The following is a 15,854-nucleotide window of genomic DNA, read 5'->3' on the forward strand; positions in this document are numbered from 1 at the left end:
CCAACTGATAATGTGATGTCGTCAAAAAATGCTAGTATGACCTTAGATATCATTACTATTCTACTCTATACCAATCAGATCATAGTTGGAGTAGTTTTCAGTATAAAGTTCATACAAATAGAACACTTCTTTCTCATCTTTTTATTTTTCATAGGAAATATAAGCACATGGGGGAAAAGTATAAAGAACCAAAGTATATTCAATAAAAAGAAAATCTTTTCACTCTGAGCCCCAGTCTCCCTCCTCAGAGGCTACTACTATTACTAATTTCTCCTGTTAGATGGACCATGTTTAAAAAGGAGTAGTTCAATTCAATAAAAAACATTGACTGGGTACCCAGTTTGTGCTAGACACAAGTGTTAGGTGCTAGGGAATCAAGTCATTTAGCATCAGCCCTGTGCAATAGTGGAGACAGACACAAAACTGATCATTTCAATAAAGTATAAACTTTTATTTTTTTCAGTATACAAAGAATACACGTGAGATCTCTCCCAATCGCATTGTATCTATCATTTTCATGTGTATCTCCCACAGGCATCTTGAGCTACACATGTCCAAAACTCAATCATCAGTCACCTCCCAAAATGAGTTCACCTCTATATTTCCTAAATCAGAGAATAGCATCCCATTTATCTAGGGGCTCAAGCCAGAAAACTCTCACTCAGCAGATATTTATCAAGCATCTACAATGTCTAACGACGTCTAGGCCATGAACATATGATAGCAAATAGGGTCCTCACGAAAACTTGTTTATGGAACTCTATCCTTGATTTCTCTCACCTCTGCCCTCCCAATTCAGTCACCAAGTCCTGCCACTTCTACTTCCTGAATTCCATCCATGCTGGCAATACCCTAGTATAGGCTACTGTCTTCTTTCCCCTGGATTACTACAATGAGGTCGTAACTGGTTTTCCTTCCTTCAGTCTTGCCACTCTTCAATTCTATTTTCTCATAGCAGCCAGTCATCACCTAAATACAAACCTAATCTTGTTGAAGCCCTTCAAACTTCCTATTACTTTCAAGAAGTCCAAACGCCTTAACATGACTAGTAATACTCTTCATGATCTGGTGCCTCTTTACCTCCCCAGCCCTGTGTCTAGAATCTCTGTTCCTAGGCTGTGCTCTCCTCTTATGTCTGGGCCTTCACAGTTGTTACCTCTTTCTTGCCCTCCACCCTTTAACCTGGCCAATTCCTAGCTATTCTCCTGCATGGAGCCACTCAGACTAAACCACAATTTTTTTTTTAATTACTTTTCTCTCTTCCCTATGAGAATATAAGATCTATTAGGTCAATTATTAGATTGATTATTATCACATTTGCTTGTTCATTATTATACTTCCAGTACCTAGCTTAGTGTCTGGCATAAAATAAGAGGATCAATAAATATTTTTGAATGAATAAATCTATACCTAGAAAGTCAGAAGGAAAGTCAACTAGTTCAGACTGTGGATTAGGGAAACGCTTCTTAGAAGACATCTGAAAAGTAAGTAAAGAAAGTAGGGATCAGGCAAAGAAAATCAAGACAGTCCAGACGGAGTCAACAAGAATAAGAAAAGGTCTCAAAGTATAAAACAGCCTCATGAATGGGAAATGGGTGTGATGGGAGATGACAGTGGAAACATAAACAGTGGCAAGATCATGGAGGTCCCAGGGTGCAGGCTATGGAGTTGGACTTTGTCTTGGAGGTGATGGGGGAGGGGTTGTAGAAGTTTAACCAGACCAGTGAAATAGTCAGATTTACATTTAAGACTGATCATTACAGCAGCTACTTAGAAGACAAAGCGGGGGATGCAGGTAAGGGTTGTAAGGCTGGAGACAACAGTGAGATAGATTGGGCAGTTGAAAAAAAGAAAGGGATAAATTAGGATTTGAATGGCTCACGAGCCCTCCCAAATGCATCTAGCTAGTAGGAAAGAAAATAAAAATCTGAATCTCAAGGAGGAAGTCAGAGATAGCAGTAGTTTTTGGATCCTTGAGCAAATAGATTAAAACAATGAGAATGGATGGTACTCTGAAGGAGAAGATTTATGCAAAAAAAAAAAAAAAGAAAACTCAAAGTTGAAACTTATACTGCATAAAGGGCAGGCAGAGAAAGAGCCCCCTAAGAAGCACGAGATAGGCAGAAGATACAGGAGAGAAGCAAAGGGACTTAGGTTTCGAGGAGGGTCTGATTAATGGTGTCAAATGTAGCGGAGAGGTCTAGAAAGAGGCACTGATCAATAGCACAGGAGAAGTAGGCACTATTCATCTTCTGAGATCAATAAGAGAGAGGCAGATAAATGTGGTGGTAAGGGAAATGGGTGGGCAGGAAGTTAAGGAATATGCTGCATGATGGCTTGAATTTTCTCAGTTAACGGGGAACGAGGTTGCTGGAAATGTCTGTGGCCCCTGGGAAATCTCTATATTCAAATAAGTGGGTTCTTGATGGCAAGGAGGGTGTAGGACCCAGTCTGAGTATTTTATCTATTCCTACCACACTAGACCAAGTGAATCAACTGTTCATCCTCACTGACCCACTTAAAACAAAGCAGAAACAACAATCTGGAATTCTTGTCACTTAAAAAAGAGATTTAAAAAGTTTTAACCCAAAGCACTAGCTACCACAGGACCGCCACCTGAATTAAAGATAAAGTCCTAGTTGCAGGCTGCCATGGTCTCACTGAGCATCCCATCTTGTCAGTCAAAGGTCTGCTCAGTCCTTACAGGTCTGTCATCCAGGATCTAAAGTGCAATCTAGAAAAGGAACATGGAATTAAAATTAGAAAAGAAACTGGCATAAAGGTCACAGATGCATGTGAATGTGTGTTAAGTGCTTGAAAAATATCTTTTACACTACTCTAGTCACCTTCGAATAAAAAGAGAAGTTGAAACTGAGGACGAAGGTAGTTATGAGAAATCACTGCAAGTTATAAGACAGGGAACTGACAAATGATAAAGGAGTGTCAAGAATTGGGGGTGAGCTGAAGCTGCAGACCAAGAACCTGTTGTACATCACTTTGTGTGATTTTCTCCAGAGTGTCCAGCTGGGGATTTATGGGACAGATTCAGGGCGGGGATTTTGACAGGCACTGGGGTCAGAGGCAAGGGATGCAGGGAGTTTGGATGTTGATAAGCCATGCAGTCTAGGCTGGGAAGGGAGGTAATGGCAGGAGAGCTGACAGGGAAAATGAAATATAAGAGCAGATATAGAGCATGTGAGGGTATATAGGTCCGGGGGAAAAAAGATGCTACAGCCATAAAGAGTACTGGAATCTAATTTTCTGCTGTAGTTAATGTCTTTATGGATAATGACAAAACTCTAGAAAGTTTAGGCTGGGATTTCTGGATTTCTGCCCTCTAATTCACAATGACCAGTAACAGACAACTGAATTTTGAAAAATCAAATCTACCCTTATAATCGAGCCAATCTGAATAAATACCCATTCGTTTTTTCTTAATTTTACTTCTAATATAACTATCAATTTGCAATATCTACAGCAAAATTATCCACCAAAGAAACAATTATTTTATTGTAAATACAGTCATCCTGCTCTTCCTTCACCTCATTTTTCTCTCTCCATATGGTCCATTCTATTCTTGGTACATAGAGGTCACGCTTTCCTTGTCTGGACTCTTAACAATGGTTCAGGCATTTGTCGAGCACTTACCATTTGCAAGATATTTTACTAGGACAATGTATAAATAATAATAGTCAAAATAACAGGTAATACTTATCGAGTGCTTACAATTCTGCCAGACACTTTACATGAATGAATCCATTTAACCTTCATGACACCCTATAAATAAGATATTATCGCCACTTTAAAGATGCAGAAACCAGTTTAGTTAGGTTAAACAACTTGCCTGAGTCCATACAGATAGTAAGCAGTGTGATGAGGGATTTTTTATATTTTTTTGGCTGCATTGGGTCTTCGTTGCTGCGAGCGGGCTTTCTCTAGTTGCAGTGAACGGGGGCTACTCTCCACTGCGGTGCGCGGGCTTCTCATTGTGGCTTCTCTTGCTGGGGAGCACAGGCTCTAGGTGCGCGGGCTCCAGCCGTTGTGGCACGCGGGCTCAGTAGTCATGGCTCGCGGGCTCAGTAGTCATGGCTCGCGGGCTCTAAGGCGCAGGCTCAGTAGCTGTGGCGCACGGGCTTAGTTGCTCTGCGGCATGTGGGATATTCCTGGACCAGGGCTCGAACCAGTGTCCCCTGGGTTGGCAGGCGGATTCTTAACCACTGCGTCACCAGGGATGCCCCGTGATGAGGGATTTACACCCAGCTCTTTCTGACTCAAGAGCTGAGCTCTCAGTCATTACGCTAGCTATGGTCCTTTACCCTGCCTCTAAGAAGATACTGCCTAGTGGAGTATGCGCATGTACAAGTAATCGGTTTGATTTGGTTAAGTGCCAATGAGAAAGGTCTTTTTTTTCTCCTCTCCTCACTCCAAGTATTTTTTTAAAAATCTATTTTCTAACTCACTTTTGAGTTTTACTAGATTCTGACTTTTGAGAATTACATCGGTAAATGGACATAGAAAAGGGAAAAGGAAGCCCTAAACTAATGAATATGAAATGTATTTTTATTTCAAATCGGTATAAATTTCTATATCAATAGGTATAGCCTCCACCACCCCCCTACAACAAAGCACCAGAATTTTTGTACTTTCAATAGTATTTCCAGTATATTTTTCACTTGATTCAGTGCAGACTTCCCATCCAATACACCACCCTCACTAGATAATACTGTACACTGCAGTCAGAAGCAAGTCCTACTACGGCTTCTAGGGCTCCAAGCCATAATAAAACTAAATGGTTTCCCCCCGCTGACAATTAGGCCAGTCGTATCTTCTGCTGCAAGACCCAGACTTGTGATCAGGTATGAAGTGCCACGCATCATTTGAAGAATCCAACTCACTCGCGGATGTGCAAATTTGGGGAAGAGTTCAATGTTGTTAGCACCGGGAGTGCCTTGCTCCTGTAGAGGGATGAATGAAGGGAGGGAGAACAAAGGACACGGGACTGGGCCCCAGGTTTCTTGCCTGTAAATGTGAAAGGATTTGACCAGATGAACTGTTAAGACTGCTCCGACCTCTTGAAGTTGGGCTCACCAACGCAGAATCAGATGATCTGTGTCCAAATCCTGGTTATGCTACTTGTGAACTACTGCGCACAGCTTTGGGCCAGATGCACAATCTCCCTGATTTAATCCCTCATTTGATGATAGTATCTATTAGCCCCCTTTCCCTTTTTAATGAAGCCTAAATGAGATAATGCCTATAAGCATCCAACACAGAACCTGGCGTCTCAATCAACGCTCAAAAAATATCGGTGTTATTACTCTGAGACTCTATGACTTACCCGGCCCCACTGCCCCACGTCCTCTTTCCCTTGTCACCTTGAGTTTAGCTCGTCTCCAGAAACCCTCTATTCACTTCCGCTCTTCACCTCGGACGCCAAAACCGTTCAAAGGTCTCACGAAACTTCGTATTAGCCTCGGACTCCTCCCCCAAACCGCGGCGCTCCCATTTCCTGCTGAATTTAGATCCGACTAGACTCCAACTCCGCGAAAACTAGTTCCGCTCGTAGCCCGGCGTCCTCTCTCGCAACTCCAGCACCAGCCATCTCGTGTCTATTGAGCCCAACCGGCACCCGGCGCGGCGGAGGGCAGGCAGTGGGCGGGGCGGAACGGGGCGGGAGTTCCAGTAGGAGGCGGCAGGTTTGAAAAGTGACAACGGTCGGTGTTCGCTAATTTTTGAGTTCGTCTGTAGCTGCTCCGCGGACTCGCAGCCTTCCTGTGGGCGGCTGGTGCGGTAGGTGAGCGCAGACACTCGCGGACAGAGGACGGCCGGAGCTGGGACGCGGAGCCTGGCAGTGTTTTCGTTACGCGCAGAGCTGGGGAGGATGCTGGAGAAGCCAGCCCCTGGGAGGTGGGGGAAAGCTCATAGATCGTATTTATTGGATTTTAGTCCCCCAAACAACCTGAGCCCAGTTGCTACGAAACGAATGGGTGTTTGCTGGTACAACATAGACTACGGGAAAAGAAACGAGGTGCAGCTGGTTAGTTAAATCTTGTATGTGTATATTTTTAACCCAGTTATTTAGAAGATTATGGGGTTGCAGATGCTGGTCCACTGTCTTTGTAGGTAAGTCTCCGTTGCTCAAACATCTCTTAACTAAAGTCAAACCCAAAAATCAAAAGGCAAAAATATCATACTTAATCCAAAAGTCAGAGGAAGAGAGCGGTGTATGCATGGCGCTTTGCATGCGTGGCACGATCATTTTCCCTGATGAGTTCAGGAAACTGTTTACTTAATTTTTTGATGTTGGGAGTCTTTGAGTCTTTTCTCTTTGTTTTTGTTTAGCCTCTGCTTCCTGGGATTTTGATTTCCACGATCTAGTTTATTTTAGAAAAATGAAGTGTCTGAAATTTAATCAGTATTCTTTCAATACCTACTGTGTACAGGATCATGGTGTTGCAAATAAATGAGGAACGGAGGGGTAATTAGTAGTAAGTGCCTGCTACTTGGTAGGCGATCTGAGGGTCACTTTACATATACTAGGTCACTTACATACTTTATCCCACCAGAGCTCAAACTGTATTGAAAGGCCTCTCTCTCCCTCTCTCCCCTCTGTCCTTTTCTCTCCCTCTCCTCTGTCCGACACTCCCTCCCTCTCTACACACACACGTGAATGAATTGGAACTGAAGTTGTACTATCAAAGAAAGATAGAATTTGGATATAGGAGGTGGTTCCAAAAGGAAACATTGGAAGTTTGGGAAACGTCTTGAAGGAGACTAACTTGTAACAGAAAATTCATTAGGTTATTTGATGTGGTAGGTAGGATGAGTAATTAAAGTATTTTTGTAAAGATGTTACATGATGCATTTGGTGTTCTACACAGATTCATCTGATAGCACAGTGTGCAAGACTTTAGAAGAGAGGGATGTGCGATAATAATTAATGAAGATATTTTAGACCTCTTTCTCTATTGTGATCATCTCTGATCCAGATATAGTTTGTTTTGGAAAGTTGACTTTTTCTGCAGTCTTTGGGCAATTGATGATTTTTAAATCTATGACCTAGGTGAAAACATAGAATGCATATTTATGTTGAAAAGGACATATAATATATGAGGTGTGAGAATCTGGATCCAAAAACATTCTGGCTGTAGAAGGAAAGCTTGGAATTATGAAATTCAATAATAGGAAGTAGGAATAATAGGAAATTCAATGATAGGAAATGCAAATTACAAAATTCAATAATAGGAAATAGGAATAATGGGAAATTCAATAATAGGAAATGCAAATCCTTGCTTAAGGTTCAAATAATCAATTATGTAAAAAGAACATGGAGAAGTCCTGGCTTGTTGGCTACGAAGTGATGTAAGAATTCATGGAGAAGCAGGCTATGTTGAAGAAGTTCTGGGAGTTTCAGTCAATCACACACACATATATATATTTGTCTGTAAGTGTTATAGTAGCAGAAGATCAGCAGTGACCATCATCAACTGTGTTGATATTCTGCCCTAAGCAGACCATATCTGCAGTATTGTGTTCAATTTGAGCATTACACTTTAAGAAGACATTGACAAAACAGTTTTAGAGGAAAGTGAGTAGAATCGTAAACTTTCTCAAACAAAGTCGTAAAAGGAGTGGCTATTCTTAAATTATACTTACCTTAGACAAGACAGGGCTAAGCAGAGATATGATAGCTTTCTTCATGTTTTTGAAAGTGGAGTCATAAAAACAAGGATTATTATATTCTATGTAGTTGCAATGACTAGAAGTAGGACCAGAAGGTAAGAGTTACAACAAACATATTTCTACACAGTATGAGAGAGAGTTATCTGATTATTAGAGACATACTAAGGTAGACAGAAAGTTTCCTTGAGACAGTGAATTCTGTGATGTTTGCAAGTGTTTAAGCAGAACTGAGAAGTTATTTGTTAATCATCTTTTAGAATGGCTTCCTGCATTTGTCAGTGGTTAAAGTTGACAAGGCTGCCTTTTAACCCTGACATTCGGAGAAACATTAGGAGCCTAAAGAAATAGATTTCCAGAATTGTGGGTCATTTCAGTTTGTTTGCAAAAGTGAGTGTATTCACTTTGTATCTCTGGGATCACACTGCTTCCCTAGAGAGTAGGAGATCCATAAGTAATGAACCAAGTATTGTTAACTGAGTGGCGGAGAAAGTGGCTTCTGTTGCTGCTGCTTCTACTACTACTGTTACTATTGCTATTCTGTTAGGCATAGCTAGAGATACGGAGAAAATGAAAGTGTCTTAGCTTACTGTTGGCTCACAGTGCAGTGCCAGAGTTCTATAAACATTATCACAATACACTGTGGCAGGTATTATAACAGAGTTCAGTGCTAGCTGTAGGGTAGGATTTCTTAACCTCAGCATTATTGACATTTTGAACTGAGTAATTCTTCGCTGTTGATTGGCCCCCTTATGCATTGCAGGATGTTTAGCAACATTCTGGGCCGGCTACCCACCAGATTCCAGTAGCATCCTCACTCTAGTCCTGACAACCAAAAGTGTCTCCAAAGTTGTGAGAACTACTGCTCTAGGAGAACACAGGTGGGAATATTTTACTATCTAAGGACATTAGGGGAAATGGTTTTTTGTTTTATTTTATTTTTCAAGTTCTCACCCTAGTGATTGGAATTCCTGCCAATTACAGTTGTTTTTTTTTCTCTCTCTTCCTACTTACATCTCAAACCTTATTAATCATCTCACTGTGTGTACATTGAATAGAATGTTAAATCAGAGTACAGTTTTATTATTTATGCTGTTTTGCTGTTGTTTGTGTATAGATTCTGCTGATAGTGTTGCCTATATATCTTGCTTTGAGGATTAATTCTCAGGATAGATCTTATTAAATTCTGTGCCCCCCAGATTTAAAGAAGTTTCTCATCTGTCTGTTCAACCTGTCTTCTTTCCCATGTGAAAGAAAACAGCATTAGGAAAACTAGAAAATGACTGTGTTGCTTTAGAATAAAAGTTATTTTAGGATATATATCTATATATATATATATAGATATATATATATATTTGTCTTTAATGTTATCTTACTAGGATGTTTGATGATTTGGTGATAGTTAACACTACTATGAATATAGTTCAACCTTGGGTTGTTAATTTTGTCCTTATATTTATCAGCTTCTAGATAATGAAAACTGCTAGTTGTGCCATGTTTCTGATCTTTGTTTTCAATTCCTTCAGACTAACAGGAGACTCCCAAGATGGAAACTTTGTCTTTCCCCAGATATAATGTAGCTGAAATTGTGGTTCATATTCGAAACAAAATCTTAACAGGAGCTGATGGTAAAAACCTCTCCAAGAATGATCTTTCTCCAAATCCCAAGGTAAAATGTGGTTGTGTTTGCATGTGGTTAATGTTATTTGAAAAGAAATTAAACTACTAGGTCTATAGAATGTGGAGAAAGACATGTATATTACTATTTGATATAGACTAGTCATCTTAATCCAGAGAAACTCTCTCACCTAGTGTAATTTTAAAATAACATTAAGTTTATATGTGGGGCAACTTCTACATTCCCATTAGGAATTCAAATCTTTAATATGGTTGTTTTCTCCCCCCCGCCCTGAAAAAAAAACTTCTAAACCATAGGCATATTAAAGTATATTAAACTTTTCATTATCGGAATAGTGGTCTGAGGGTATCATTTATTGGTAAAGCTTGAAGGAACTTAACTCCACAAGTGGTTTCCAATCAGAAAAAGTGCTTAGAAACAGTCTTCTTTGGAAGCTTACAGATTAATTTTCTTGCATTGTGCCCCAAGGGGGAATTGACTTGTTTTGACAGACACTGTTCTTTGTATCTTTAGTTATTAAATGCAAAAAAGAACTATTCATGTGTCACAGAAAATCCCAAAGTCTCCTTCCAGTTTCCTGTGTTCATCTTGAAGTGATAACATAATAAAACCTGGTTTAATGATGTAGAACTTAAACTTTTTGATATTGATGCCTCTTTAATTCTTTAAAATAGAACAGATAATCTCAGAATAAATGAACTTGTATATGGATGAGAACAGGTTGTATAGGCCAGCATTTGGGAACCACTGATTTAGAAGATGAAAGTTAAAAATCCCATACTATCCTATTAAATTTATACCTCCTGGATCATAGTAGTCACTTTAACAGCTAAGGCATCTTAGCCTTAACATCTGAGGCATCAAACAAGGTTTCCCATGTTCTTTTTAAAAAAATACACCCTCATTATTTTTGTCATATGTCTGACAACCTGTTCTGAAAGACTAACCCATCTTCCATTCCCTAATGTGGATAGATTGCCTGGACTGGATTTGAATATACTTGCTAACATTCTGTATATAAGCTTAAACAACTGATCTTATTGACACTTATCACATGTGAGCAAACTGATAAGTATATAAGGTGTTTTAAAATTTGGAAAAATTAAGAAATATTTCAAGGGGAATGGAGTAATGTTATCACTCTTTTCTTCTTTGTATCCATTTACTAGAATATTGGACAGTAATGGTGATAGTGGTGCAACAGAGTATTAAAAATTATTTTTCTCTTGTAGCCTGAAGTCTTGCATATGATCTACATGAGAGCTTTACAGATAGTATATGGAATTCGACTGGAGCATTTTTACATGGTGGGTTTAAGATGAGGCAAAATTGTTTTTTGCTGCATTTCTCGTGCTCACATCGAGTACTGGTTTTCAGGACGGGAAGTTATTGACTTTATTTTTAACAAAATCAAGGCTTATTTAAAATTAATGTCACTTACACGGGAATCTTAGGCATAATAATGGCCTATACTGATAGCTTTAGTAAGATGAAAACTATTACTAAAGACCTAAATGACACAAGTTATTGATGCTATGCAGTTATTGACAGATTTACAGTTTGTCTTCAGAGACTATAGTAAGCAACAACGAAGTCTTTACAGATACTGTTCTCTTCTCAGTAAGGACTCCCAAATTAGAGTAGGAGATACACACTAAGATTGAAAACAATTGAAATAAGGCAATTGAGCTTTTAGCAAATTAGGTATTTCTAGTAGGAAGATTATTTTTCTTAATCTTTTTTTGCTGCTGTTGTTAAATCATCAGGGCATCATCTGAAGATGTACAAAAATGTAATATCTGTAGAGTCTCACCAATATTATATATTATTTAAAAATCAGAGGGTTTGTCACTTATTTGCTATGAAACCTTGCTAAAGCTTAGTTTCTTTGTCTATAAAATAGGGATAGTACTCTGTCCTACTGTGGTTATAAAAATTAAGAAAGAATATATTGAAAATGCTTAGCATAGTACCTGATATTTAGTAAATGCTAACCATTACCCCTTTATTTATTTATTTTTAACATCTTTATTGGAGTATAACCCCTTTATTTTTTAATTCATTTAAAAAGTCTTTATTGAGCACTGACTGTGAACCTAGCATTATTAATATTAATGACAACTCTAGTTTTGTGCCAGGATCTGTATTGTTTGCTTGTTTGTTTTAAATTAATGATAATAAGTTAATATATTTTGATTGTAATCTATGATTAAGATTTCTTGAGGTTGAAGATTTTTCTCATTTTGTCTAATCAATGTGTAACTTAGATCTTCTGGTTTATTACATTTAGATGCCAGTGAACTCTGAAGTCATGTATCCACATATAATGGAAGGCTTCTTACCAGTCAGCAATCTGTTTATTAATTTGTGAGTAAAGAGTCATTATTTTCTTAGTCCACATTCGTATTTACATTACATTCAGCTTTCTTAAAGACATGATTTTCTTTGGGAGGGAATTTCTACTATTTTTCTTTCCAATCCATCCCATAAATATCCAAGATTGTACATTTTCAGCAAACACATCTAACTGCCTCCACCTGTGGCACCTTCAGTTCATTCAACTGATGTATTAAGATATTGTGAGTCTAAAATTGTTGGAGGGTTTTGCATTCTTAGAGAGTCCTAGTACCTCAAAGAGTGTGAGTTGTTTATTAGAATCTATAACGATACCTTGGTATTACATGAATATTTGTGTAATATACAGAAAAAGTAGATTTCAGTGCTGTAGGACTATATATTGTAGTAGACTTCTGACTTGGTCCTTTGATACTGAGAAATATATCCAGAAATCTTTTTGAAAATAAGATGTTTATGCCCTTTGGCTTAGTATGTAATTCACAGTACACTTTTCAATATGCTTGCTCCACTTTATCTTCAAGGGACTCATTTCTGCCCATCTGTCGGGTGAATGACTTCGAGATTGCTGATATTCTATATCCAAGTAAGTGAGAATTTAAAACAATTTTTAACGTTTGGCTTCAATCTAACATTTTACCTTTCCATCAATAAATGTGAAAAAAAAGAGAGAAAAGACTTCAAGGAACTTGGATTTAGAAAGTATATCTGATTCTCAAGGATGAATTTTTTCATATCCTATTATTGGAAATTTTTCCTTTGTAAAGCCACAGAAAAGCTGTTTTTCTGATTAGTTTTTCTTAACTCCTTACATTTGAAAAATGTCCTGTAAATTTGAGAATATGAATACAAATAATATGCAAGCTATGATGTTGCATAGTGGGTTAATTATACCAGTTTTATCAAATGTAGTAATTACTTTTTACCATGAAGAAAGTACCTTTTCACACTGATAATAGCTGTGATATTATATTAAAATGTAAAATTCTCCTAACTTTGTGTCCGTTTATTCATTTGACCCTTTTGTATTTATATATCAGGTTATCTTATGTTGGAAGATATTAGGTGTGCTATTTAAAAATTTGTTTTTTATCCTCTTTTGGATCTCCTTTTTTTGTTGTTGTTTATTGACATATAATTTACACAAAAGTTCACCAATTTTAATGCATAATTGAATAAATCTTAACAAATATATACAGTTATATAACCAGTGCCACAATCATGACCCCCCGAAGTTCCCTGACATCTTTGAAAAGATGTCTTTTCAAAGCAAAATATATTTCAATTTTGAATATTCTAATTGATCATTGTTTTTCTTTTGTCATTCATAAAACTATTTTTTGTGTTCTACCAAGAAATCTTGGCCTCAAGGATTTATTTGGCTAAATTTTATCCTATATTTTGCTGTAAGTGTATTGTAGTTTCAGCTATTATTGTTTAATGCCTGAATTTTTGTATATCATCTGAGGCAAAGGTCAAGGTTCGTTTTTTTTCCTTTATGCATATGGTTATAAAATTATTCTAGCACCACTCATTGAAAAGATTATCCATTCCCCATTGAATTACCCTGGCACTTTGGTCAAAAGTAATTGATTAACCACTGTACATCTATTAGAATGGCAAAAATCGAAAACACTGACAATACCAAATGCTCATGAGGATATGGAGCAACAGGAACTCTCATTCACTGCTTGTGGGAATGCAAAGTGGTATAGTGACCTTGGAAGACACTTTTCAGTTTCTTACAAGACTAAATGTATTCTTACTGTATGATCCAGTAGTCATGCTCCTTGGTATTTACCCAAATACCAAGTGTTGAAAGCTCACGTCCACACAAAAACCTGCAAACAGATATTTGTTGCAGCTTTATTCATAATTGCCAAAATTTAGAAGCATCCAAGATGTCCTTCAGTAGGTGAATGGATGAACTAGTACATCAAGACAGGGGAATATATTCAGTGCTATAAATAAATGAGCTATCAGGCAATGAAAAGACATGCAGGAATCTTAAATGCATATTACTAAGTGTAAGAAATCAATCTGCAAAGGCTATTTACAGTACCATTCCAATTATGACAATCTGGAAAAGGCAAAACTTATGAAGATAGTAAAAAGATCATTGTTTGCCAGGGACTGGGGGAGGGAAGAATGGATAGCCAGGGCACAGAGGAGTTTTAGGGCAGTGAAACTATTGTGTATGATACTATTGTGTCATTATACATTTGTCAAAACCCATAGAATGTGCAACTCCAAGAGTGAACCCTAATGTGAACTATGGTCTTTGGCTGATAATGATGTGTCAGTGTAGGATCATCTTTTGTAACAGATATACCACTCAGGTGGGGGATGTTTATAGTGGAGTAAGCTGTGCGTGTACAGGGACATAGCGTATATGGAAACTACTTTCTGCTCAATTTTTCTGTGAACTAAAGTGCTCTAAGAATTCTGTTTTAAAAAGTCAATGATCATATATATATATATATATATATATATATATATATATATATATATATATATGAGTATATTTCTGGCTTCACTCTTTGCTCCATTGATCTATATGTCTGTCTTTACACCAAGCATACTACCTTGATTACTTTAGCTCTATAGTAAGGCTTGAAATCAGACGGTGGAAGTCCTGCAACTTTGTTCACTTTTTCAAAATTGTTTTAGTTATTCTGGTCTTTTGTATTTCCATATAAATTTTAGAATCAGCCTGTCACTTTCAACCCCCCTCCACTCCCCATAGCCTAGTGGAATTTTGACTGAGGTTACTTTGAATGTATAGTTCATTTGGGGGATAATTGACAACTTGATAATATTGGGTCTTCTAATCCATGTGTATATCCCTCCATTTATTTAGGTTGTCTTTAATTTTTCACAACAGTGTTTTATAATTTTCAGAGTACAGGTCATATACATTTTGATAAATTTATCCCTAAGTACTTCAATTTTAAGGGATATTGTAAACTTCTTTTAGTTTAAATTTCTGATTGATTGGTCATTGCTAGTGTAGAGAAACAATTGATTTTTATATATTGACCTTATTTCTAGTAGATTCTTTAAAATAGATTCCTTAGGGTTTTCTACACGGGCAATCATATTGTTTGAGAACAAAGGCAGTTTTACTTCTTTTCCAGTCTAGATGTATTTTACTTATTTTTCTTTCCTTCTGCAGTGGCTAGGACTTCTAGCGTAATGTTGAATTAAAATGGTGAGAGCAGGCATCATTGTCTTGTTCCTGATCTTAAGGGGAAAGCATTTAGGCTTTCACCAGTAAGTATAATGTTAGTTTTAGGATTTCCTTAGATTGCCTTTATCAGGGTAAGCAACTTCTGTTCCTAGTTTGTTTCGTGAATGGGTGTTGACTTGTTTTAAATTGCTTTTCTGCATCTAGTGAGAAAATCAAGTGGTTTCTCTTTTTCAGTCTAGTGGATTACATTGTTTGATTTTTGAATGTTAAACCAACTTTGTATTCAGGATGAACCCCATTTGATTATGATACATTATGTGTTTTAATATATTGCTGGATTTGATTTGCTAATATTTTGTTGTGTTTTTGTGATGATGTTCATAAGGGCTACTGGTCTGTAATTTTTTTGTAATTTTACTGCACTGACAGACTTTGGATATCAGGGTATCGCTGGCCTCTTAGGATGAGTTTAGAAAGATTCCCTCTTTCATTTCCAGGAATAATTTTGTAAATTTGTGTTATTTCTTCCTTAAATGTTTGGTAGAATTCACCAGTAAATCCATCTGGGACTGGAGTTTTCTCTGTGAGAAGGTTTTACATTAATTAATAATTCAATTTTTTTTTTTAATAAATGAAGGGCTACGCTGTTTGTTTATTCCCAAAGCTACTGAATGAGCTTTTGTAGGCTACCTTTTTCAGCAAGTTTATCCATTTCATTTAAACGGGCAAATTTATTAACATAAAGTTGCTCCTAATTTTCCCGTATCATTTTAATAGTCTTTGGGGTTAGTAGTGATGTCCCATCTCTCATTCTGACATTAGTAATCTGTTTTTTCACTCTTTTGTTTTTCCCTGATCAGTCTGGCTAGAGATTTATCAATTTTGTTGAGCTTTTAAAAGAACTAGATTTTTGTCTCACTGAATTTTATGTATTTTATTTCTGTTTTCTGTTTTATTGGTTTTTGTGCTATTGTTATTCCTTCTTTTTTC

The 15,854-nt window shown here is 37.3% G+C and overlaps 1 protein-coding gene and 1 long non-coding RNA gene across 6 annotated transcripts in view; one reads left to right on the forward strand and one right to left on the reverse strand.

Moving 5' to 3' along the window:
* Positions 1-427: 427 nt before the first annotated feature.
* Positions 428-5,594, reverse strand: LOC137219619 (uncharacterized). Its single transcript, XR_010941182.1, has 2 exons — positions 5,339-5,594; positions 428-3,777 (listed from the first exon to the last, which is right to left on the reverse strand). It is a non-coding gene; the product is annotated as an uncharacterized lncRNA (long non-coding RNA).
* Positions 5,595-5,647: 53 nt separating this feature from the next.
* The window catches only part of NUF2 (NUF2 component of NDC80 kinetochore complex), a 29,889-nt gene continuing 19,682 nt past the window's right edge, over positions 5,648-15,854 (forward strand). Inside the window, exons 1-6 of one of the 5 annotated variants that reach the window (XM_067728485.1) lie at positions 5,648-5,790; positions 8,444-8,561; positions 9,207-9,349; positions 10,552-10,626; positions 11,610-11,686; positions 12,199-12,260. In XM_067728485.1, the coding sequence (XP_067584586.1) occupies positions 9,227-9,349; positions 10,552-10,626; positions 11,610-11,686; positions 12,199-12,260 (337 nt within the window). In that variant the 5' untranslated portion in view covers positions 5,648-5,790; positions 8,444-8,561; positions 9,207-9,226. Of the gene's footprint in view, positions 5,908-8,443; positions 8,562-9,206; positions 9,350-10,551; positions 10,627-11,609; positions 11,687-12,198; positions 12,261-15,854 lie in introns of all 5 variants that reach the window. The other 4 variants (XM_067728486.1, XM_067728488.1, XM_067728489.1 and 1 more) reach the window with 4 other exon arrangements.

The sequence above is a fragment of the Pseudorca crassidens genome, chromosome 2, assembly GCF_039906515.1.
Source record: "Pseudorca crassidens isolate mPseCra1 chromosome 2, mPseCra1.hap1, whole genome shotgun sequence".
NCBI classification, from domain to species: Eukaryota; Metazoa; Chordata; class Mammalia; order Artiodactyla; family Delphinidae; genus Pseudorca; species Pseudorca crassidens.